Raw genomic sequence first — 25,472 nt, 5'->3', positions numbered from 1 at the left:
CTGCGATTTCCACTCCCAAGTTGAGGGAAAACCATTCCCAGAGAAATAATGGTCAAACAAAGATACTTGTACATTTGCTTTAAAGTTGCGGTTTTGTCTTCAGTGAAACAAATCTGAATGTACGGCAATGCGATACAGAGGATCAAACCGAATTTACCATGGGTAGTGTCTGGGTATCAGGTGCATATTCTCCTTGCTGTTGCCGTGTTTACCTTTTTTATCTTTAACCCCCAGGAACCTATTTCCAAGTTTTCTGGCAGCCTTTTTGATACCGATGATAGCATGAGAGATCAAAGGAATACCAGAATGGCTCCTCAAGAAAAGCACAAGTTGGCGATGAAAGGGAAGACTCTTCCAGGGGCTAACACTAAGGTGCAGCCACCCATCTCGGCAGCAGGCACCTTCCCTGGGGAGAGCGGACAGATCCCAGAGGAATCAAGGGTGCTGGATGCACCACAGCCCCCACTGAAGGTATTGTACTGCTGCATGGGCTGGGCTTGCTGATGCGGGGGGGACCACATGTGTGTGTAAGTCCGTGTGTCCATGGGAAAGTCTGCTGCTTGTGTGAGGCAGTTTATAAAACATGCAAAGAAGGGGGGACGTTGCGTGTCAGATGTCATGAGACTTACCATTCACTGAGAGTGTAAGCTGAGGTCCTTGCTCCCGCTGGCTTATATGGAAAAAAAGTTTTCCATTAAAAAAACCCAACAGCTTTCATTGTGCCCATTCAATACTGTCTCGTTTTATATATCCAGCTTCGCTATTTTAAGGTCAAGCCACGGGTGTGTGCAGGTGGGCACTCAGCTAAGCCTTCATTTAGTCCATGGTTTAGGAGCAGTGGCATGACCTTACCCTGAGGGCATGAGAAAGCCTCTGTCCCGTGAAAAGAGGTGCAAATGTTCAAGTGAAAATTTATCAGTGAGAACTACAAGATTTGGGCTGAATTTATGGAGAAAACTATCCTCTGAACTCAATGGATCTGTCCTATCTTGGCATGCTTTGGCATACATGAGGAGGAAACATACTTTATGGGTTGGCTCCCAGGAGTGTCTCGGTACAGATCAAACCTCTGCTGACTGCCTGCGGGTCAGAATTGTGCTGCGTCCCCAGGGTCGTGGGATGCAGCACTGGGAAAGGTGGCTCGCCCAGTATGGCACCCGTGCTGGGACCCGTCACCAAAGCACTGCTGGTGATCACGGGCTTGTGAAGTCTCAAGCGTGCAGGTAATGCTAAGTCTAAGCAACATTTGTTAGGGTGATTTTCATTTGATTCATACGGTATTTTCATACCTTTTTAGGAATTAGAAATTTCATGTATATGTGCAAGAGTAACTGCATGCATTTGTTAAATTTTAAAGCGCAGCTGTGTTGAAATGTTCTGAATTATAAAATTTAACAAGATATTCAAGCCTGAACTGTCTTAGCGATATGAAGCAAATCAATGAAGATAAGAGCATTTTACTAATGCAGGAAGGTGAAATGCATTTTTCTTTCAGATTCCACGACACTATGTCAAGGTGTTCTTTAAATTTAAAGTGATTCTTGGTTTAGCAATTAGCAAATAATTATTTACTAATAAGCACGCTATATACTAAATAAAGGAATAACCCCAATAAGTGAGGGGGGAAACTCTTAAATGTAAGCTGTCTTTGGAACTTGAAACTAATTTTATTTGGCCTTTGTTGTGAATCCTGTAAATTCAAAAAATGATCTAACATTTTGTACTAAATTTTTGCCGATACCAGCAAGAGGAGAACAGACTAGATAAATTACAAATTATGCTGCTTTTTTAAAAGCTTCCTGACATTTTTACGTTTAAGTCAGTGGTTAGAGTACTGTCAAATCTTTTGACGGAGTTAACAGATACATACCAGAAGTCAGTTAAAAGAAAAAAAACCCAACCTGTAATAGTGCTCAAATCCAGTTATCTGCTCTCAAAAGAGGTGAGAGTAAGCAAATCAGGCTGTAGATGAGGTTCCAAAGCAAAGGTTTTTCATAAACTTATTAAAACCCACTTATTTGTCATTTCTGTATGCTGGTGGTATTGCCGTTGTGAATACTTGGTAAATCGGTGGGCTTTATGAAGCAACTGGTTTGGTCAGCAGCCTTACAAAGAGCCTTATATGGTTTTGGCATGACTGTAAACCCTGGAGAAATGATTCATTCTTGGTGTTATTGAAGAGTAGAGGCTAGTCTTGCATGTGCCGGTGTTGAAGCATAGCACTGTTTTTCTTTGGCTGAACTCTACAGGGCCAAAACTGCCAGAGTTCAGATAGATTTTCATTGCTCATGTAATTAATAGGCAATGTTTTTGATTAATAAGGCCACTTACCCATTATAATTCTTTTCCAGGTAACCATTACTGTGTGCAGTCAAATGGGGAGTCTTGGTATTAGCATTGCTGGTGGAAAGGGCTCATCTCCATGTAAAGACAATAATGAGGTGCATTTCGTTACTCAAAATGTATCTATTAATTGTTAGAAAGAAACCGATGAGCAGTTCTTCGAAGCTGTTGTGTTTTGTTGATTTCTTTCAGAGGTTGTCCTCAATGTAACATCACTGTTTTTGTAATAAGGCTAACAAGGGTAAACATGGGTAACATTTCCCAAAGTAGAAGCTGGCAGTAGATTTTGATGGGGAACTTCCTGGAGGGATGATTTTGAAGACAAGACCCGATGTAAGCAAGTGGTTTTCCAATGACAACCTGATGTCTGAAGCACCGTTGGCTGGTTTCCTTTTTCTACTTCAATTTGGGGTCACTCCCTTGGCAATCCACATGCTTCTCCCATCACATTTGCTCATTCCCAGGAGCTAACTTGATTTGAGAGAAGTATTTCTCACATCTTCTCACTTCATTATCATTTAAATAAATCTTTGTTTCCCAGTCTGTCCCCCATGGCACAGTGTAAACAATTAATGACTTCTGCTCATTGTTGTTTGTGCCAGCCATGGAGGCTTTTTTTTTTTTTTTATTGTTGCTAATGTGCGAAGACATTTAGCTTTTATTTCAATGGAGGCAGCAGAACAACAAGCTTTGAAAATTAATTACTTCCTGTTTGCTTTTTACATTTAAAACCATGGAAGAAACCCTGTCAGATCTGAAACACCTCTTTTGTGTTATCACAGGGGATGGTGATCCCACGGGTGCTGAAAGATGGTTCTGCAGACCTGGCTGGAGTGCAAGCAGGAGACAGAGTGGCAGAGGTAGAGGGGTTGTTTGTCAGTGATGTGGGTGTGTTCCCTTGTTGTTGTCTTTAAATGAAATCGCTCGGAGCTGGGGAATTTGAGACCTAGATCTAGACTTCCCAAACTGCATTATAAAGAAATTATAATGACATTATATTGTTGTATGCCTCCTTCTTATATTCTGGTTTTCAGATCTTTATGTTCAAGGTGCTTAACAAAATATTACTAGCTAATTCCGAAAATAAAATAATGGTCTTAGTAAGCAGTGTTGTGAGCACAAATGCAGTTGTACTTTGTCCAAGAAGCTTTCTTATAACACTGCATTAGACCTACCAGATGTTTATTGCAGTTGTTACAAAGAAATATGAACTAGATGAACTTGTTTCTCCGAGGTAATTTTTGGTTGGGAGAGAACAGCTCCAAGTAACTCCCCTGATGGAGGCTTACAGTGCAAATGCCAAGGGATAAATCTCTCTTAGGCTGCTCCACCTCAAGCTTCATCTTTCACTCTCTTGAGCCTCAGAGGTTCCCAAGAGCAGTGGTGATCATGTACGATTTTGTGATACATATTTTTGACCGATTGTTTGGTTTCTACTTGCCGAGAAAGGTAGAGGTGGAGAAGAGCCTCTACAAAATTACTTCCAGTTGAAACTGGTCCATAATTTTTTCCAGCTCTTGTTCTCTTAAACTGTCATTTGTACTTGCTTAAGTTAATGTTTTTTACTCCAGTATACTCTGTGTTGAGTCAAGGTGGGATAGAGCAAGCAATAATTTGTGTCTGTTAGATTTCCAGGAATAAGGATACAACCTATATCAACCAAAGACAAATGGGTGATAGTTTTACAAAATTAGTAGATTTATGCTATAGACCTTAGTAATAGAGGATTGTGTTCCACAATGCATGTATGGAAGTTAGTTCAACATTTTTAAAAGGTTTAATGATGGATAAAATTCTGTATCATTTTACCTTTTTTCTTTTATGAAAGGACTATCCTTATCTAGTTTTTGTATTTTAACAGATGTGAGAGAATTTAAATAATTCTTTATGTATTTCACATTATCAGATCATTAGGGAAATTAATCAGGATTTTTAGTTGCTGCACCTTTAACTTCTGAGCAGAGTTTCTATTAAAGTCAATACCTTAAAAATCACCCACTTAGCTTCATGGAGGAACCTGGGCAATCATTCATTATTTGTAATTCATAATTGGGGCTATTAGAAATATATTAGCTACTAATGTCTGTTCATTTTAGAAATAGTGAAACAAGAAAGAGAAGAAATTTCTGCTCCATACTGTTCTGTCCTGCTGTTGTTATGCTGCAAATACTTATGATTTCTCAGTCTCCCACAAGATGGCAGAATCATTCATCTATTTAAAGAATGTAGAATAATATTTTCTGCTTTTTGTATGTGTGGGAGATGAGAAGGAATGAATGTGTTCACGTGTGCTATAGAAGTCCTGATTTTTTGACCACAGGACTAATATGTGTACAAATAACCAGGATTTTCCTCTTGATGCTCTGTTACAACTTCTTATTCTTGAACTGACCCTTTCAACAGGTCAAGTGTACAGCGTGTTCATCAAAAATGGGGAACAGCAAGGACTGCAATGCAATTTTACTTGCTTTTGTTGTGCAGCCATATATAGTGACAGGGCAGGTATTTGTATACTAACCTTAGGGGAAGGGACCTGTTCTTCTTAAACAGCATTCAGAATAAAAATATGCCTTTCTGCTGGTTTGTTTTTAAAGGCATCCCTTGTTTTGGAACCCAACGCCCTTGATGCTGGTCCTACTGAAGCTTCACCCAAGGGCAGCCCCTTCCCGACAGTGAACCACGTCATAACAGTAAGTAAGGTGGCCCCAGTGAGTAACAACACATCATTCTCAGCGAAGCGCTCTGTGTTGTCTGTCATTGATGCTAGTAAGGATGGTAAAGGCTGGCACAAAACTTGTGAGTGGCTGTGTAAGAGGAGCACATATCCCAAAGATCAGTGACCGCACCATGTGCTTACTTGGCTGTCACTGCAGTTGGGAAGCGGCAGCTGGGATGTGGCTTCTGGAGGAGCTCAGCTCCTGGATAAGCACCAGTGTAGCAAGCGTAGCAGGCCAGAGTTTTTGAAACACTCTGGTCTGGGAGCCTTAAGGGTGGTGTCCATTCTCTCCAGTTTGAGTGTTTATGCTGATGTCTGGACTGCCTCTCTAGCTAATGGAAGGAGCAGTATCTCCAGGGTGCCTCTTTTAGGATGGGGAGGTTGAGCTGCTACCTGGCAGTGACCATTTTTATCTTTTGACTCGAGGGGGAACTTGCGTGACAGGCTAAGACTGCACGTCCATGTTTGAGGTGACTGATGTTGGAGGAGATTAAGCCTACCACACGTCACAGAAGGAGATGGCTGAGCTTACAGGGTGGCTTTTAGAAATCTGATCCACTTTTGTGAACTCCTCTAAAAATTTCAACTCTGCAGACCTACCCCAGTCATGGTCATCTACCTGTACACCTGAAATTATGTCTTCACTAGGAAGATACAATAAGATCAGGGTATCTGAATGATTAAGGTCAAAAAACATCCTATTTGTGTTAAGCCTGAAGTACCAGGAAGCAGCAACAGTTTCTCCTACAGCAAATGCCAAGAAGTGTTTGATTTCCCTCCTTCCAGCCCCTTTTTATCCTTTTCCAGGTATACCATTCACAACTCAGCTAACGGCAAAAAGTGAAAGTTCATCTATTATACAAAAGACTATAATCAAAGACTGCATTCAATTTTTATTAACCATTCACATTTTAAAAAATAAGGTGATTTGTTAGTTGACCGAAAAATAAGCGATCAGACCATGCAAATCTGGTTTCCTCTGGTTTTCTATGCAGTTTACTAGTTAAGAAAGGTTGAGCTGCAGCTTTTGTCTATGAGGTGGACTAACAAAGGTTTCCTCTTCTATTCAGTTGCTTAACTTATTTTGAGGCCTCTGGTCTCCAGCATCATCCTGTGAAACATTTAAACTGTTCTATTTTCCAACTGAAAACACTTCCATCATTTTTTTTTTTTGTCCGTCTGTACTTGGTAGCAGTTTCTTATGGTCTTAACTCACATTGCAGGAAGCATGAGGCTTCCTGTTAGAGGAACTGCTGTCGAAAGGCTTGATTCACACATTGCTAGTGACCTGGATCTGTTGCAGTAGTATCTGACTTCTAGTGTTTTCAGCCAAAAAGAGGAAATGACCACTTTTTATGTTCTATGCCTCCCTTTAAAGTTTTTCATCTGCAAGGGGAGCAGGAGGCAGATTAGATAAAGCTACTTACCTTAGAGCACCGTGCACAGGGAGAGTCAACTGGCTGAGCATGTTTCACGTGTCAAAAGTAACCAGCGTGCAAATTCTTTTGTGGATAAACATTTGTATTTATGGATTTGTTTCTTTTTAAAATCAGAATCTTTGTGCTGTAGCAAATTGTGTATGTTATTGTCTTTAATGCAGGCCAGCGTTCATCAGTCTTAGGGATTACAGGCTTTTGAGGAGTATCCTGCTGACTTGGGAACTGGTCAGTATCTCATCTGCTCTTGCTCTGGATTTACTCTGGTGAAGTTCCTCTTATTCCTCAGTAACTGTCTTATATGAAAAATGCTTACAGCCTAACTTCTTATGGAGGACATGCTGTGCACGTTGAGATAAGCAGATGGCAGTAGGACCTTAATGCAGAATCATCATCTTTGCTAGGAATCTAGGAAGGTCTGTTTCCATCATATTTCTGACTAGGTTTCAAGAGGAGGTGAGTACATCTACATGAAGGGAGGGAAGGAGAGAAGCATGGTGGCAAAGAAGCCAAAGGCTCGCTCCTTTTATTCTTCCTGCAAAAACTGAATTGTGTGCTGGATGGTCCCGTCTTCCTTCTCCCTCTCTTCCATGTCATCACTGCTTCCTGCATTTCAGCAAGGACTTTCTTCACCTATTTATTTTTATTGAATTTTGAATAAACCTCCTCTTTGCGTATGCAATCTGTAATTAATATGTGTCTCTTACTTGCTAGCTGTAGCCCTTTGGCCATCTCTTGCCATTGCCCATTGCGTCTCCAAACGTCGTGCTCTGACATTACAGAGGGCGATGCTGCTACCAGATTCAGGTGCCCTCTCTATGGGCCTGGTTGCTCTCACTTCTTCTGAAAGGCTCATTTGAATTGTTAACTCATCCAGCCAAACTCAATTTTAAATCCTTTGTGCCAGCTTTAAGATTTCATGACCAATAATTAATTGGACAAACAATGAAAAGTGTTTTCACTCTGAGTCATTGTTTTGCAAAGGAAAAATGAGAATTGCCCTTGTTTTTAATTATGGTAGAGTATTTTATTGAAATGTAGAGGCCACAGAACTTTAATTACAATTAGGTACTTTTTTTTACATTCCATATTTTATAGATTTGTCTCAGTTATGCTAATCAAACCTAAAAATATGGAATCTGTTTATTTTACTTTGTTTAATACATATATAACAAAATAAAAATATTCTAATTGAACTTAAACAGAGTCTTTGGATTTTGAAATGGTAATCTTAGAATAAGATTATCTATGTAAAGAGTGCATCAACGTATAACAGGTTAGAGCCACAACTGATACAGCTATCTACATGCAGACTGTGTGTAAAATATTGCATGTTTAACTACAGGGGGAAAAAAATAATCAGGGATACAAACATTACCAATAGTGCCACGTGCTGACTTTAACAGAAGGAATTTTAACTTAGATTCTGGCATCTTTATTTCCAGTTCTCTATTTTTCTGTCTTCTGCCCTCTGCTCCTTATTTCCTACTCATCTTCTCAAACATAGAACCAACTCTGCACAATCCTTCCCCATCAAAAATATCTTTGTTAAAGCTCTGAATAAAATTCCTAAAAGATTTTGTCTGACTGAATGGAGAATGTTGACAGGTTTCAGCATCTCCTGTCACTTCATGATATGCATCATCATGTCATCTTCTTTGACCCATTTTTGGGGCTATCAACATCATAAGGATATTAGAATCCTTGTAAATAATATAAAATCTCTTAAATATTTTAATCTAGTATTTAACTTTATTTCTTACTGTATTATTTTCTTTAATTGTATGCCTTCGCCCTGGCAATTTCCTCAATTAGTTTTTTTTTATATAGTTCATCAGGTGTATGAGTCTCACTTATATCGAGGATTTTCAAAGACATTTGAAGTAGGATTTGTTATTAAAAGTGATTATGTAAAAGAATAGTATTGGAAAAATATGAAGAACTACTTCAAGCTAAAAAAGTCAAATGTTTTGATTGCTCTGTTACAAGTGCAGAGATACAGAATCACAGAATGGTGAGGGTTGGAAGAGACCTCTGGAGATCTTATAGTCCAACCCTCTGCTAAAGCAGGTTGCACAGAGCAGGTTGCACAGGATGGTGTCCAGATGGGTTTTGAATGTCTCCACAGAAGAAGATTCCACAGTCCCTCTGGGCAGCCTGTTCCAGTGCTCTGTCACCCTCAAAGGAAAGAAGTTTTTTTCCTCATATCCAGATGGAACTTCTTGTGTTGCAGTTTGTGCCCGTTGCCCCTTGTCCAGTCGCTGGGCACCACTGAAGAGAGCCTGGCCCCATCCTTTTAACACTCACCCTTAAGACACTTGTTCAGTACACTTGATCAATAAGATCCCTTCTCATTCTTTGCTTCTCCAGGCTGAACAGGCCCAGCTCTCTCAGCTTTTCCTTGTAAGGGAGATGCTCCAGTCCCCTAAGCATCTTCATAGCCCTCTGCTGGGCCCTCTCCAGCAATTCCCAGTCTCTCTTGAACTGGGCAGCCAGGCACTGGCCACAGCACCCCAGATGTGGCCTCACCAGGGCAGAGCAGTGGGGCAGGATCACCTCCCTCCACCTGCTGGCCACGCTTCTCCTAATGCACCCCAGGGTCCCATTGGCCTTCTTGGCCACCAGGGCACACTGCTGGCTCATGGCCACCTTGCTGTTCACCAGAACTCCCAGGTCCTTCTCTGCAGAGCTGCCTTCCAGCAGGCCAGCCCCAGCCTGTACTGGTGCGGGGGGTTATTCCTGCCCAGGGGCAGGACCCTACAGTTGCCTTTGTTGAACTCCATGAGGTCCCTCTCCGCCCAGCTCCCCAGCCTGCCCAGGTCTCGCTGAATGGCAGCGCAGCCTGCTGGGGTCTCAGCCACTGCTCCCAGTTCTGTATCACCAGCAAACGTGCTGAGGGGACACTGTCCCTTCATCCAGGTCGCTGATGAACAAGTTGACAGGACTGGACCCAGTAGAGACCCCTGGGGAACACCGTGAGCTACAGGCCTCCAGTTAGACTCTGTGCTGCTGATCACAACCCTCTGAGCTCTGCTGTTCTGCCAGTTCTCAATCCACCTCGCTGTCCACACATCTCACCCACACTTCCTGAGCTTATTATCAGGTTGGTCAGGCATGATTTCTCCTTGGTGAATCCATGCTGGCTACTCCCGATAACCTTTTTTTCGTACACATGCTTCAAGATGACCTCCAGGATGAGCTGTTCCATCACCTTTCCAGGGATGGAGGTGAGGCTGACTGGCCTGTAGTTTCCTGGATCCTCCTTCTTGCCCTTTTTGAAGGCTGGAGTGACATTGGCTTTCCTGTAGTCCTCAGGCACCTCTCCTGTCCTCTGTGAACTTGGGAAGATGATGGAGAGTGGCTTGGAAATAACGTCTGCCAGTTCCCTCAGCATATACGGCATGTTCCTAAATACATTTTGAAAACAGACAACTTTGGTATACTAGAAACTGTAATGGATATCAAAGAGAAATGCTCCTGTGCCCACAGAAAGTGAATAGCATGCACCGTGCTCCCACGATACGTAGGTTGCTGTTTTTCTGCCTTTCTCCCATGTTGTTTCAGTGCAAGTCATGAGAAACCTTACATGTATGAGAATCCCAGCAAATCTGTCTTCTTCATTTCCAGCTGATAAAGACTTCAGGAAAAAGACTTGATGCACTTATACCAGTTACAAATCTGCAGAAATCTAAGTATTGAATCCTTTCTTTATTCATCTCCTCAGGTTAGTTTTAGCCATGTGAGAAAACTGTAATCCTACAATTTAACACAATAAGACTTCTTTCTTGTTTCTTCAGTCATTGTCTTAAATTTTTCAATTTTAAAAGCAAAACCAGTAGAATACTCAGGCAGAGAAGCACTATAAAAGACGACAGCTGAAGTGGGATTCGGAATGTTCCTGTCATCAACAAAGACAGATTTCTTCTGAAACTTGTTTCAAAAGACAGAGACCTTGCTCAAGTACAGTGTTTGATTGACCTGTTCCCATAACACCATATGACCTAATATTTCATTCTTCCAAGTTTTTTGTGAAGAACTGCTTTATCTCTTCTCCAAAAGATTTTCATGACTCTTAATCTTGTCAGGTAAGGGTGTTGATATTTTTATTGTATTTTTTTTTATTCTGACAAGGTAAGTCATTTTTAGAAATTGGGAGTCTGACTCCTCACTGCCTTGCATCTTGTGCACATTTGTACATATTTGCAAAGAAGCCTGTGCGCAGCCCTGTTGGCTTAGCTAACCCTGTTCTGATCAAGTGAGCTTCAGCGGAGTGTAAGCACCCCTCTGCCATGTGATCTCCTTCTCCATTTCATCTGCTCGTGTGATTCGACTTCTGTCTAAGTAACTGAGTATTCCTGAGTCAGGATGAAAGATAAAAGTGGTATAGGCACTGTATTTACCTCCATAGTGTAGTGGTTAGGGAAATAATTTTGTGAATTTGGGATTAAATTCCTGCTTCAACAAATGTTTCTGTTTGCACGGTGCATCTTTTTTCCCCTCTCTTCTTTGTAAGTAGTTTTCTCACAGGACTTGGTCAGAACTGACTCACTTCAAACTTCAAATTCTTGGATTTTGCAGAGCTTGTAATTAACAATGCTACATAAGAAAAAAACTTTAAAGAAAAGACATTGATTGTTCTTTTCAAGATACCATATTCCAGTACCTCAAAGTTAAAGAAAAAAAAAATCTACAAAGTAAACCCAACATATGGTAGACAATATAAGCACTGCAGACAATATAAGGAAAAATACATACAAGAGACAAGTAGACTCAAGCAAGGCACCTGGAGCCATGCTGTAGGACATAGCATTCTGTTTGAGGAAAAAAAAGAGGATAAATATTTGAACAATTACAGAAATGATCAGTAACATCTCTCCATGTGAAAGGCATCCTCGTGGACTGCTGGAATTTGGCAGGGGAGGAGGCTGTTCTGAATTCCTGGCCGTGTTCAGGTACAACCGCTGCTTTTCACAGGAGCGATGAGTGTTCTTTGGAATCAGAGGGTTGGTAACAGTCATAAGTAGCCCTGCTTATGGGGGCAGTCTCTTTTAAGTCTCTCAATGTGATCAAAGCAATGCATTTTCTTCAGTGTTTTTACAGCATCAGGCCATAAATGATTACACGGAAAGCACTTGAATGAAAATCTTTGTATCAGGCTCCAGTGTCAGGGAAGTCACTATCCAGTGGTACATTAGAAGATGAAAGAAATGGAGCAAGGACAATTCTCATAAGCAGTTTGTATCATATAAAAGCCTTTTATGTATGATGGCATTGCAGATACGACATGCTGAACGTTGATCTTTCATTTTTGTCTGCCGTGAGATGCAATGGTGAATTTAACTGAACTCCACCTTCCTTGCCTTGTGCATTGCCCTTGGGAGGCACTGAATGCTGAAGAGGAGGAGCAGAGAGGAGCTTCACTCTAAATGTGACGTGCCCAAATGTTACGTACATTACACGCTGGGAGACAGATAATACATTCAAGGTGTTCTCTTGCTATCTCAATAAGAAGTGGAGAAAATGCCCAGTTTTAAACCTGGCCTCAAAGATATCAATCTCTAGAAAATTCCCACAGAGGAAACTTTAGGGGAAAGCACCTGCAGTGGTGCTTGCCTGGTACATGGAAACTCCAGGAAATTGTGCTCAGCTGAATTACATTTTGGAGCAAATCACCAGGCTTAATGTGGGAAGAGCAACGAGCTTGTGAAATTGGGACAAGCTGCTCGGGTAGCCCTTGGTCAGAGCCCTCACCAGGCTGCTGCATGCAAAACAAAGGCAGCACATTAAAAAAACACAGTGCCAGAGCTCAGGTGCGAATCTTTGGCAGTGCTTGAGAGCAGCACAGCTATTCTGAGCATAAGGATGGACTGGATGATGCAGTGCCCTGTCCTACAGCCGAGCTGCGATAGGTGCTGTCACGAGCCAGCCGCTGCCTGAGCGCAGCAGCACAGGCCACCCTGCGCTCTCCTTGTGCAGAGGTCTGCCGCTGCCCAGTGCGATGAGGTGCTTCATCCATGCCTGACCATAGGTTTATCTTCCCCAGGGTGTGGGAGAGGTTTATACCTCTCTCCATCTGACTTCACAATTCCTGGAATTTGGCCACAGGCCTCTAAAGCAGTGAAACAGCACTGTAACGCACCAGGGAAAGGGATGCAGACAGGGGTTTCTGAGTCCAGGAGCACTGAGGTGCACCATAAAACACATGCCAGTTAAAATGTTCCTGATAACGTGCTATAAAAAGGAAGGTGTGTTGAATCCCTCAGCAGGGTTTGCAAATTCGTGTTGTTGCATACATGCAGCTGCACATTAAATGGTTCTTGTCGTGCCCGCCTTGCCCCCTGCCCCAGCCACCTTTCCTGCCATAGCCTGGCTGCCTCACCCGCTTCCCACCTGGTGGTGAGGTTGCTTGTGGGTAATAAATTCACAAGGAATTAATTAGATCTGTTTCTCCCTCTTTAACTTGTATATCCTGTATGTTTTCTTTTGGGGAGAAGGTTGCTTTTATCCATTGTCTCTGTCTCTGGGAGTGAAACATCGCATTGCTTTAATTAAAAAAGTTACCAGATGCCAGTTTGGTCTGAACTGTGCAGCAGTTGGCCAGCCTATTCTCTGCTCTTCTTGTTGGATGCATTTTAGCATCTTCTTTTTAAAACTGTTATTTAAAAATCCAGCTGTGTAACATTATTAGGCAGGACTAAATTTTCTCCTTCACTTTAAATTTGATTTAGGTGGTTTCTTCTATGAACAGTCACTATCAAATGCAGCCTTTTGCATCTAGCAAAGGTATGCTTTTATTGTTTAGCGAGAAGTCTGAATTTCCTGTTGTTCAAGTCTAAAATACTACTGCCACCACCAGTGATGACAAAAAAGGTAAAATTAAGTATGAAATCATAACATTGTTTATGAGGTTTGTGTAAACCCCTGTAAATGCTGTCAACCGGAGAGATTATTTTATTTTCCCCTGTTTCCACCAGCTGAAGGGACTAGCCTGAGCACTGGTGTCAGTGAAAATCAGCTGTTGAGTCAAATTTCAAAAATATGTACTATTTAGATATATGGAGTTGAACTAGACAGGCTTCCCTGTTAGATGCTTTTTTTAGCTGGGGAATATTTTCTTCAGAAAGCGATCTCTTTGAACTAGGGTTAAAGGTATGCCTGGTTTTCTTCCAAAAGGCTAATCCAAATCCTTTTCCCCTGCCCTTATTCATTCAAACTTGGGCTTTTCATGTGTTGTATCACCTTCAGATTTGTAGGCGCTCTCCCCAGCGGCTGGCCTTGCTCTCAGCTGTGCTTTGCCCTGTCGCAGCTGGTTGTGCCTTTCATGTGAAGCTTGGGCTTTAGCTGTGACTCTTGCCTTGAGAACTTCCTTCTGCTAAGGCTGGAGCCTGGATCTGTGAGGGGGGAGGCCAAGGGAAGGGGAAGGCTTATATTGTTCTGTTTGGTTTTGGTTTTGAAAAAGTTATAAAAGGACATAATTAATTGTCCTTTATGGACTGTTCTGCAACTTTTTGGACAACCATTTTTATTGGAAGTGTAAAAGGAAAGCACACGTGCACGACTGGAAATTAAAAATTACTGGATGTTAACCTGTTGGCAGGACATCTCATTTATCATGCTTGAAGAAGATGCTTTCATCTGAAGCATCATAGCTAGTTCTAGTTGTGGGTTTGTTCCTATCCTGTTTCAATGTGAAAGAGTTTTTGCAGCCAGTACTGCAGCTGAATTGCCCCAGGTTATTTAGATGGGTTTGTTTTAGTGCTTCTTGCAGCGGACTAGGAGTGCACAGGCAGCTTGTGCCTGTGCTTCAGTTGAGGAATGACATCTTTCAGCAGAGGGTGGTAATTCCATTAAACGAGAGTGTCTGAAATAATTTGATTTTTAGCTATGCCTGATTTAAGCAAAAATAAAATTTTATAACGAATCTTTTTAGTGTCTGTAGTCTTAGTGTTTATGTTGACAAAGTATGAGAAAGATGCAAAGAAGGTAGTGAAAGAAGTTCCAACAGTGAACACACTGGGTTTGGTAAAGGACACATCTTTTGCAAAATTTACTTTTTAGGCACTGAAAATGTAATTTTGGGGAAAAAAAAGGAAAATAATAACCTGTTTCAAAGGATTAATCATACATATTTCTATGTGTATATTCTACATATTTTGATGGTTTGGGATTGACTGGTACTTTAAGTATTATTTTAATAATGAGTGCATGATGGTGGAAAGTGAGTAGGAGGACTTTGTGATTTCAACAGAAATATTTTAAACAAGTGCAGCCACCATTCAGTAAAAAAATAGTGGAGTAAAACAGTGGAACAGCACAGGCTCCTGGATAATCTATTCTCCTACACCAGGATCAACTTCTGAAGTTGTAGAAGTTGATGGAAATTCCACACCTTCCCACATGCCTTAGGCAAACAACTCAGCTCAGCTGCCTGTGTTGGAAAGGTTTTCCTTGTTTCCATCCTAAATGTCTCTGTCTTGCCCTGGCTATAATGGGCAGTGGAAATAGTTTGCTTCCTCTTTGCTGTGATTGTATTTTTTGCACATGAAATCTGTCCTCCTCTTTTCCCTCAGTTGTGATGCAGCAGGAAATGTACATTCAAACATGAATATTAAAGAAAAGCTCCAAGAACAAAACTTGTCTATTTAATAGGGTAAAGCTGTGGTCAATGAAGATAAGCATGGAAATCTGAAAGCAAGGGTAAAATTCCCCTGGGATTCCAGGAAGAGAAGGACTGAGTTTGAGAAAAGAATGGAACAAAAGATAATGCAAGTTCAGAGTTCTTGAGTTTTGTTACTTTTTTTTTTTTAAAAAAAAAAACAAAACAGAACTGGAAGAGGAAAGGAAGCTGATAAATCTTAGCTTGTTACTTTCCTGGAGCTAGGGTGAATGTGAAGACAGTGATGGAGAGTGCTGGGTTCCTAGGGGAGATAGGTAGGTGAAGATGGAAAGGCCACTGTGGTTAGAATTGTGATGTGTGTTTCTTACATCCATTTTGTGTTGCATTTTGTTTTTTCATTTTAAAGGAGATTCATGGATAATTTTTCATACTAGGAGAGAGAAAGATGCTAGTAGAGGCCTCAGCCTCTTGTTGCTGAATTTAGACCTTGTACAAACGCATACTCTGTTACTTAATTGGGTTTGCTCTCAAGTTGCAATTGCATAGGTGGCACAATTGACAACCAAGAGTTGTTTTGCCATTGGTACCTATGATTCAGCTGAGAGGAAAACAGGGCTCCTCCACATCAGGGTGTGTGTGTGGGTGCAGAGTGGGACAATTGGCTGCAGAGGAAGGAGCAGCGGTGGGTTTGGGGACAGCAGCAGTATGGGCTCACATGGAGTTTCAGAGGGAGAGTGGGCAGGGAGATGTGCAGAAAGCAGAGGGACACAGCATATGCCTGCACTTGAGCCAGAATAATTGACTTGTTAGAGAAACTCAGCAGTATGTTCTCCACATCAGCATCAGTGGGTGTATGTGCAAGATTTCACCTGCCTTGAGAGGATACAAAGGGACTACTCTAGGTCAGAGCTGAGCCCGTTCTCCTCTCGGGAGTGCAGGTGTGTCCGGCCTTTGCAGCACTTCTGGGCTGAGATGCTATTCAGCCTCTGCTGTAGGAAGTTGGTCTGTCATCTGGTGCCATTTCCTCTTTATCTGCAGCAGCATTAAAGATTAGATGAGAGGTTTCCCCCAGCACCACTTATTTCATGGAAGCAGTTGAAACAATTTCCACAGAAATGTTGGATGAGCATGAACTGATGGGCAGGCAGTCATCTAATGGGGAGCCCAACCGGGGCTGTTGGGAGCAGGGTCATGCTGCAGGCATGGAGGGGGTGTCCTCCAGAGGCTCTGCCACAGCTCAGGTGCTAGAGGTGTGCAGGCTTTCAGACCATGGGCGTAGGAGAGTGCGTCATCAAGGAAACAAGGTGGGTTTTGGGGGAAGTTGTGAAAGCCTAACTACAGCTTGCAGTGTATTGAACATAGGGGAGACATGTGAAAGAGTATTCGTGCCAGAACTGAGCATCCTGTGGGATTTGTTCCTCCAGCAGTATTGTTACAATCTCAGATTTATGTTTCTTTCAGATGCAGATAATTAACTAAAAAAGAAAAAAAATGGAGGACTAATTTTTTTGGTGATAATTAAAATGAATAATGGTTTCTGAATTAAAGAGCATTTCAGACTGCCTAAAAAATATGTCTCCAAAGAACCTTTGTGCCAGATCAAAACTCTCGAGTGTGTATGTTTGAGTGTAGTGGTGGACTGAAATATCCCGCTAGAACTTTGTGTTCTTATTTTAAGTTTTTAGGGTTATGCCTCTCTGACAGCTAGAACTTTTTTTTCCATTCTGCATTTCATCAATTAAATTCACTTTGTGATTGTAAGACTTAGTCCCATTGTAATATTTGAAAGATAGTATGCAAGAATCAGGCTCCAAAAGTTGTGAAATGTTTTGAGGAAAAGCTTTTTTTAGAGAATTGATTCAATTCCTTACAAGTGGGATCACTGGGGAGTAGAAACCAGGCTGAAAAAGAGTATTTCAGTAACTGACATTCAAAATGGCTAAGGGCTATCCTTCAAGAGGAAAAAAGAAGTACTGGTGAGTCTTCCTTCATACTTGCTAATGAAACACATGCCTGGTCTTGGGGAAATGCACACATGTCTATTTTTGAGTGGCACAGGACACAAAGAAGGGTCTTCCCTGAGCTTTGAACAGACAGCTCAATGAAACGCAAAGCCTCATCCTGGATATTTCTGCAGGTAACTTCAGATAGGGCATAGACCTCCACACTAGTTCTCGAGGTGGCAGAATTTCAATATATGATATGTCATCTGTATGTATAGGATGTGCATTTGTTGTAGCACAAAGCAGCTTGGCTGCTGCTTATCATTAAGAAAGAAACACCTTTCAGCAATTAACAGAGCCAAGAGAAATATCCAGTGCATGGAAAGTTTACAAATGCTGTCAGGTGTGCATGACAGAAGCAAATCTTCTTAGGAGTTGTTAACTTGGCCAGTACTTAAAATCTATATAGGTTATTTAAATCTTCCAGAAATGTGTACTATTTAGTCTAAGCAAAGGGGGGTGGGGGGTGGGGGGGTGGGAGAGAAAGATAATTGGACATTCAATACACCAAGGAATATAACTGGATTTATACCTGATTTTTAAGTGAGTTTAATGCTATCATGTGTGAGATTTAGCTCTGGACTGACACCTGCGCTGGGGTACCTGCATGCAGCGTGCCTGCCTGGGAGCCAAGGGGGTGCCAGGCCCCCCAGCAATTAGTGGTGTCAGAGCTACTGCAGTCGGGGAAGCCTGTGGAATGATTAATATTATTTCAATGCGGAAACCTACCGGCTGGCTAGCTGAACAGCCATGAAGCATCTATGTGCTTGTGTAATTTCTGAAATGAAATAATGCATAGCAAAGAAATAATATGTAAACGATTGAACTGTGTAGCGTCAGCATTAAACATTCTTATAAAGTGTGAAGAAATGAAACAAAGTAACTGATAAATAAGAAATACTACCTTCCCTGAAAATTTTCAGACTAATGGTAAGGTGGACATTTTATATATTACACGTTACTGTATTACCTGCTCCTTAGATATATCGACTCACTATTATATCTATTTTCATTACATGTTTAATTTTTTTTGAAAATTAGTAACTTAGGATGACTTTGTGCATCAGAGTTAAACTTGTAATAATCCATTCATTGATACAAACGATTACTGATACGTTATTTGGCTATACATAAAGAAGCTGGCATTCTCCTCTTTTCTCAGTTACAACATTTAAATTAATTTTAAATCATTACAATGTAGTTCTCAAAGAACACAAAGTTCTTGGCCAAAAAAACTGATTTGAATCAAATCCATGTATGCATATTTATCAACTAATGAATTTACACATTGATATTATGTCTTAATGTTTCCCTTAAATGTATTTTGTCAGTAAAAAAGCCAAAATATGTAATTTTTTCAAAGATCAATAATTGATATGCTCTCTGATCCTTAATTAATCCTTTGTTGCTTTCAGGTGCAGTATTTAATGAATAATGAAGTTAAATAAAAATAGATGTATATTTTTCATATACATACTTAAATATTTTTAAAGATTTTTTATCTTCTTTTTTTGTTTTTGTTTTTTCTATGGAAGGGTTCTTTTTGTTTGTTTGTTTAGATTAGCTAATGAGAGGAAAAGCAATTCATCTCAATTTGGCTTTAATGATGAATGCATTTTTGGCATAGAACAATTTCCCTGTCAGGAAGCTGAAAACAAAATGAAACAAAAGGAGGGCTAGGGAGAATTTCCATCGTTATTGGATGTGGGGGAAACACAGAGACAAAGGATGAGGAAAAGGCTGAGGTACTTAATGCCTTCTTTGCCTCAGTCCTTAATAGCAAGACCAGTTGTCCTCCAGGTACCCAGCCCCCTGAGCTGGACGACAGGGACGGGGAGCAGCGTGAAGCCCCCATAATCCAAGGGGAGATGGTCCGAAACCTGCTACACCACTCAGACACACACAAGTCCATGGGGCTGGATGGGATCCACCCAAGGGTACCGAGGGAGCTGGCGGACGTGTTCACCGAGCCACTTGCGATCATTCATCAGCCGTCCTGGCTGACCGGGGAGGTCCCAGCTGCGTGGCAGTTAGCCAGCGTGATGCCCATTGACAAGAGGGGCCAGAAGGGGGATCCAGGGAACTACAGGCCTGTCAGCCTGAACTCAGTGCTGGGGAAGGTTACGGAGCAGATCATCCGGAGTGCCATCATACAGCACATGCAGGACAACCGGCAGATAAGGCCCAGTCAGCATGGGTTTAGGAAAGGCAGGTCCTGCTTGACTAACCTGATCTCCTTGTATGACAAGGTGACCCACTTAGCAGATGAGGGAAAGACTGTGGATGTTGCCTACCTAGACTTTAGTAAAGCCTTTGACACCGTTTCCCACATCATTCTCCTGGAGAAACTGGCTGCTCATGGTTTGGATGGACATAATGTTACTGTGTGAAAAACTGGCTGGATGGCCGAGCCTGTGAATGGAGTTCAGTCTATTTGGTGGCTGGTCACAAGTGGTGTTCTCCAGGGCTCGGTACTGGGGCCAGTTCTGTTTAATATCTTTATCAGTGATGTGGAGGAAGGGATCAAGTGCACCCTCAGTAAGTTTGCAGATGGCACCAAGTTGTGGGGGAGTGTTGATATCTGCTTGAGGGTAGGAAGGCTCTGCAGAGGGATCTGGACAGGCTGGGTTGATGGGCTGAGGCCAGTTGTATGAGATTCAGCAAAGAGAAGTGCCAGGTCCTGCACCTGGGTCACAGCAACCCCATGCAACACTATGAGCTTGGGGAAGAGTGGCTGGAAAGCTGCCTCATGGAAGAGTGTGCCCAGGTGGCCAAGAAGGCCAATAGCACCCTGGCTTGTGTCAGAAACACTGTGGCCAGCAGGACTAGGGAAGTGATCATCCCCCTGTACTCGGCACTGGTGAGGCCACACCTCGAATCCTGTGTTCAGTTTGGGGCCCCTCGGTACAAGACATTGAGGTGCTGGAGCGTGTCCAGAGAAGGGCAACAAAACTGGTGAAGGGTCTGGAAAACAATTCGTATGAGGAGCGGCTGAGGGAACTGGAGTTGTTTAGCCTGGAGAGGAGGGCGCTTGGGGGGATCTTATTGCTCTCTACAGCTATCTGGAAGGATGTTTAATGAGGTGGGTGTCAGTCTCTTCTCCCAAGTAACGAGCAACAGGACAAGAGGGAATGTCCTGAAGCTGCACCTGGAGAGGTTTAGGTTTGGTATAAGGAAAATTTTCTTCCCCAAAAGGGTTGTCAACCATTGGAACAGGCTGCACATGAGAGTCACCATCCCTGGATGTGTTTAAAAGATGTGTGGATATGGCACTTAGGGATGTGGTTTAGTGGTGGACTTGGCAGTGCTAGGTTAACGGTTGGACTCGATGATCTTAAACATCTTTTCCAACATAAACAGTTCTATGGTGCTATGAAGCCCTGTGGTGTTACACCTCTCACATGTTTTTCTCATCACCCGCTTTTCCCCTGTACCTTTAACATGCCCCCTTTAAACACTTCCCTGCTCTTGATCTGACTCTTTTCTCTGAAATCTTTCACATCTTGCTGAAGATCCCTCGGATAATCCTCACGCGCCCTTCCACTTCCGATGAAGATACCGACCAGTTGCCCCCAGACCCGGATGACTTTGAGCCCGAGGAGCCCGACAGCGCAGAAGGCCATGCCTATTCGGACTGTCTGAACAGTGCTTTTTATCCTCCCTAATAAAGTACTTTTCTGGAAAGAATTCATGGGTGGTTTTCTTTCCCGTTTTTTGATTATATTTAATGTAGTACTTGAACCGCTATGCCTTATTTCTATGGAAAACCGTTACATGGAGGATGGATTTGAGCTGAGGGAGTAAAACCCATGGTTGTATTTCTTTGCCTTGAACTTCCCTTTGGCCAGAACCTGTGCACGTGAAACAAAACGAACTGGGTGAGGTTATGTGAATGACACCACGTGTTTCAACAGTGACTTGTAAAGGCATCCTACAGCACCTAAACACAATGCTGAAAAAAGCAGGTCATTTTTTTTATTCAGAAGGTACTTCACCCATTTGGAAACACACTGAAAACAATAGTATAGTTTGGGTTGTTTCTTTTAAATCTTGTGCCCATGCTTTGTCTATATAGCTCACCTTTTTGTCTACCCCCAGATTCCTTTGAATTGTCCCTTTTGATGTGGTTTTCTATGAGAATAAAAAAATCCTTTTCTGTCTTTTAAATAGTGCTGTTTTTTTTTTCCCTGTAGAGAAATGTTATTTCCATTGGAATTCTGTATCTCACTCTAGCGTAATTAAGAGTAGTTTCTCCAGGTGTATCAGTAATACAAAGGTATATCAGATTTGAACAGGACCTGTAAATTACATTTTATTAGATCTAAATGCAGAAGGCATCTTATGCAACTATGCACCTGAGATTGAATTAAGAAGCAATTTCTTATGCTTGAGGAATTGAGACACTTTTATTTCTTCTCCTGACTTGCATATAACCAGAATACCTTAAATTTGCCTTACTCTGACATGCCAGTATTTTGTGTATAGATTTATATATGTGTGTGTATGCGCACATGTGTGTGTGTATAAGGTACGCATTTAAGAGCAAATATTCTTGTGCAATAGCGTTCTTTATTCTCTTCGCTGCTATTCAGGTTTCTAATACATTTTGAGGTGCTTAACGAGAACCTTTGGGGATTGTTCTTTATTTGGGGTTCCATGGTGCTGCCTTAACTCAGGTAAGGTCTGGCCTTGCTAGACTGGGATGTCATGACTTTTTTTCGTGTGCATCAAGTGTGCATAGATGTTTTTTATGATGTATATATGGTTTCTTTTCCTGTAAATATAATATGGCACAACTCAGTGACCTGGTAAATTCTCATCTTTTACTCACATTCTTAAATTTTTCTCAGGTGATCATTCATATTTTGCTTGAATGAATGCCGGTAACTGGCTTTTCAGGAATTCCGAAGTTCCCAGGAGAGTATGTCTGTTACAGTTAGAACAATATCTCCTACTGGTAAAAGGAATGTTTTATTTTGAAAAGATAGGTTTGCAATAAGATTATGATATCAGGATTTCTCTTGCCTCTCAACTGCATCCGCTGTGGCTTTTTTATTATCTTGTACATTACAATTTTAATTGAAGATAATATATCAGCAATAGGAATATTAAACTAGTTTTCATTCATTTACAAAATGAACATTACTTTAGAATCTGCTATGGCTTTAATAATACGTACTGCATTATGTGTATAAACATTTCAATTTGAATTGGCTTAAATGATATTGATAAATGAAATTACTTAAAAGAATATTTGCTTCTCATCCCTTTTCATCCTCCAAAATAAACAGGGTTCTTCCTCCATGACTTAATGTTTGATCAGTGCATATTGTAAAAAATATCAATATCAACCACCTCAGAAACCATAAACACTTTGGCAATCCAGCTATTAACATATGGTTTAGTAATGCTTTATTATGTATTACTAGACTACAGAAAAAGTGAACTCATTCTGCTGTCGTAAACCAGCCCTGGGCTGCAGAATAAGTTGTAGTTGAGAGTTAGTGAAATAAAGTAGGACTTCTGATACGAACTCTGTATTTTCCTTCTTTTTCCTCCTCATGCACAAGTGTGTGTTTGAGATTCTTTAATAGGTCTTGGAAGTCAAAATGTTTGCTATCAAAATTATGTGTTCTTAACCAAATGCTCTCAGCATCCAGATAGCTTTTAAGCACTTGGATCTTTTATCTGTCCTTGTCAACTGCATTTGTTTTCAAGGCAAATTTCCTATTGCAGTGTAGAGATTTTTGCTGTGGGTATAAATGTATGATGGTAACACTCTTTGTGGAAAAAATGGAACACAAGTTGATGAATGAACCCAAATAATTTTGTAAATGGACAGGCAACTCTGGAAAAGATACCAGTCAAAGCTTCTGCTAGACATTTATTCAGGCTTTGCTTAAACAGAAAATGTTGGGGCAGGTGATTGCATTGCACTTTTCTGCAAAAGAGGGCAGAGGTGGAGGGCAGATGCTAGTGTCCTTATCAGCACTGAGTAATGTCTCTTTTTGAGGTTTGGTGTTTGGTAAGAGTGGGCAGAGACAGAAATGGAAAAGGCACAAAGGGAGTTGGTCTGTTAATGACAGCTCGTATCCCATGCTCTCGCTTCCTGCTGACATGGGTGGTGCCTAGAAAAAGCCCACTATCTGCCCATGGAGCAGTCACTTGTTTTCCGTGCCCAACTGGCTTCTCCTCATTCCCAGCTGCCACATCAGTTAAAGATAACTAAGAAGGTATTTAATGTTTTCCCAGTGTATTTTGTTAGCCAGGTCTCATCATTGCCACATCCATCATTGTGGAAGAAGGCAAGGCAAATGGTACCACTGAATAGGGGAGGGAACTTTTCTTTTGTGATGCATCTATTGAAATGCATTTTACAGCCTGTGATAATTTGGTTTGCTGGGATACAGCAGTAATATTCAGGGACATCATGTGTATATAGCTGAAGCAACGGACGTCCAACAGAAAAGAGGTTAGTTGTCCCACTGCTGTCTGTACTCCTGCAGGACACCAGGTGCAGGACCTTGCCAGCACAAGGGTAGCCCACTTTAACACAATTGAGTTAAAAGACCTGTGAAGAGAAGAAAGCACTTACAGCTTCCATGGAGTGCCATACCAGAGAAAGCTCGGAGCTCTCAGAATCAATTTCTTGTAATGTTGAAATAACTTTCCTTGTTTTTATCCTCAAACATATTCAGACTTGCCCCTTTGGAGAAAATTTGTCAAGGAGCCTCCTGCTCCCCGTACGTGACATGTAAGGCTCTGCTTCCTCACATGCAAAGCAGAGACTCGCTGCGCCTGTTGGTGTTTCCCTCTTTTTCCACGCCTGCTGCCTCAGTTCCCGCAGAGCCAGCGAGCTGGACCAGGGAGCGACAGCAGCAGCTGCCGGGTGCCGCGGCAGGAATGTGGACCCTCCTCTCCTAAGGATCAGCTTCCCGCCCTCGGCTCCCAGCCGCCTGGAAGGTAAGCCTGCTCCGTATACAGTCCCGGCAGCTCCGTCATGCTCTTCATTTCTGCAAGGAACGTGTCATGAAATAGCAGCTAGAAATGCTGCCGAGGTCCTGATGTTTCCAGGCATGTGCATGTGACCTTGGGTGGACGTGCTGGAGTAATGTAGAGGATGCTTGCTGCTCTGGCACGCTGGGGCTGAGGGAAGGGTGGGCAGCAGAAATAACCTGGAAAGCTTAACCTGTGGCTTCTGCTGGACTGGTGGTTACCAGTAGTGAGGGAGCCGACTGAGTTTTGCCCTTGTTTTATCTTTTAACTTTTTGACTTGTTTTAAGTGTGGGACAGAAATTGTGTCCATATCAGCCCTCTAAAAATCACTGTGGATGTGCTTTGTGTATTAGTCTTAGGTTTTTTAACTGGTATATGTGACTTATGTAGGTGGCTTTCAACTGAGTATTGAGCACATCAGGGACAGAATGAATACTTCTGACTGTTAAATGCTTACGGTGGTCTGATGCTGAGCAAATAAAAGCTACCAGCTTAAGAAGGAAGTGGTGCAGATGTATGACGTGTGATACAATCATTGGCAGGCATCCCTGGGCTGCAGCCAAGTCAGGCTGAAAATGAAAAAAGTGCAAAGTAAAAGAATTGCAGTAGTGGCATGAGTGAAAACACAGCTGAGAGTGACACACAAACACCATGACAGTCACTTGCGTCCTTCTCAGGAACAGCAGACACCAAGACATAAAATGCATCTGCTTAAACGGTTTATTTACACAATACTACTATTTTGGATATTGAGTACTTGGCTTTTACAAAAGAAACCAACAAACAACCCTCCCTCTTCATTAGTTTAATCTCCTGGCCTCCTGTTAGGTCCTGCTCTGAGAAGCAAAACAGGTGTCAAGAGACCAGTGACTGTAATACAAAGAAGTAATTGAAAATAGCACAGTAATTTAGGCAGTGTCTAGAACATGCTTTTTACTTAGCACCTGTTTACTATGCCCCTTGCAAAGTAGAACAGGAAATACACAGTTACTAACAGTGTTTTAGAGAGTCCTTGGAATAGAATAACTACTATTTCTGTGTAGGAATAAGAAATGTACTCCCATAATTATATAAAACCAAATTCTAATGTGGTTTGGGTCATGATGTTTCCTCAGGTTTAGTGTTAATATGTCATGCTGAGCAGGCCATGTTAGATAACAAGGTGCTGTCAGCCTTTTTGTGCAATCTCCAGGGTCCTTATGTATTAACATCCAGGCTACAGAAGAGCTTGCATCCCGTGTTTCTTGTGCTCTCTGATTTCAACACAATGTCATGAAGTTTGGTGTTGTATTCTGTTGCATTCTTAGCTTCTTGCTCCCCTGTGCCCATCTCCAAAGCAGTCTGCTCCAGCTCACTAGAAC

At 41.8% G+C, this 25,472-nt stretch overlaps 1 protein-coding gene across 4 annotated transcripts in view; it reads left to right on the top strand.

Annotated features, from left to right (window-relative positions):
* Positions 1–25,472, top strand: part of LRRC1 (leucine rich repeat containing 1) — a 235,355-nt gene that overhangs the window by 85,729 nt on the left and 124,154 nt on the right. For 3 of the 4 annotated variants that reach the window (XM_040598663.1, XM_040598662.1, XM_040598661.1), the window contains exons 15-18: positions 235–471; positions 2,352–2,441; positions 3,126–3,203; positions 4,938–5,033. In XM_040598663.1, the coding sequence (XP_040454597.1) occupies positions 235–471; positions 2,352–2,441; positions 3,126–3,203; positions 4,938–5,033 (501 nt within the window). Of the gene's footprint in view, positions 1–234; positions 472–2,351; positions 2,442–3,125; positions 3,204–4,937; positions 5,034–20,627; positions 21,225–25,472 lie in introns of those variants that run through there. The other variant, XM_040598664.1, reaches the window with a different exon arrangement.

This window comes from Falco naumanni, chromosome 6 (genome assembly GCF_017639655.2).
Source record: "Falco naumanni isolate bFalNau1 chromosome 6, bFalNau1.pat, whole genome shotgun sequence".
Lineage (NCBI taxonomy): Eukaryota > Metazoa > Chordata > Aves > Falconiformes > Falconidae > Falco > Falco naumanni.
The sequence above is the reverse complement of the archived record's forward strand: the minus strand, read 5'-3'. Positions and strand labels throughout refer to the sequence as shown.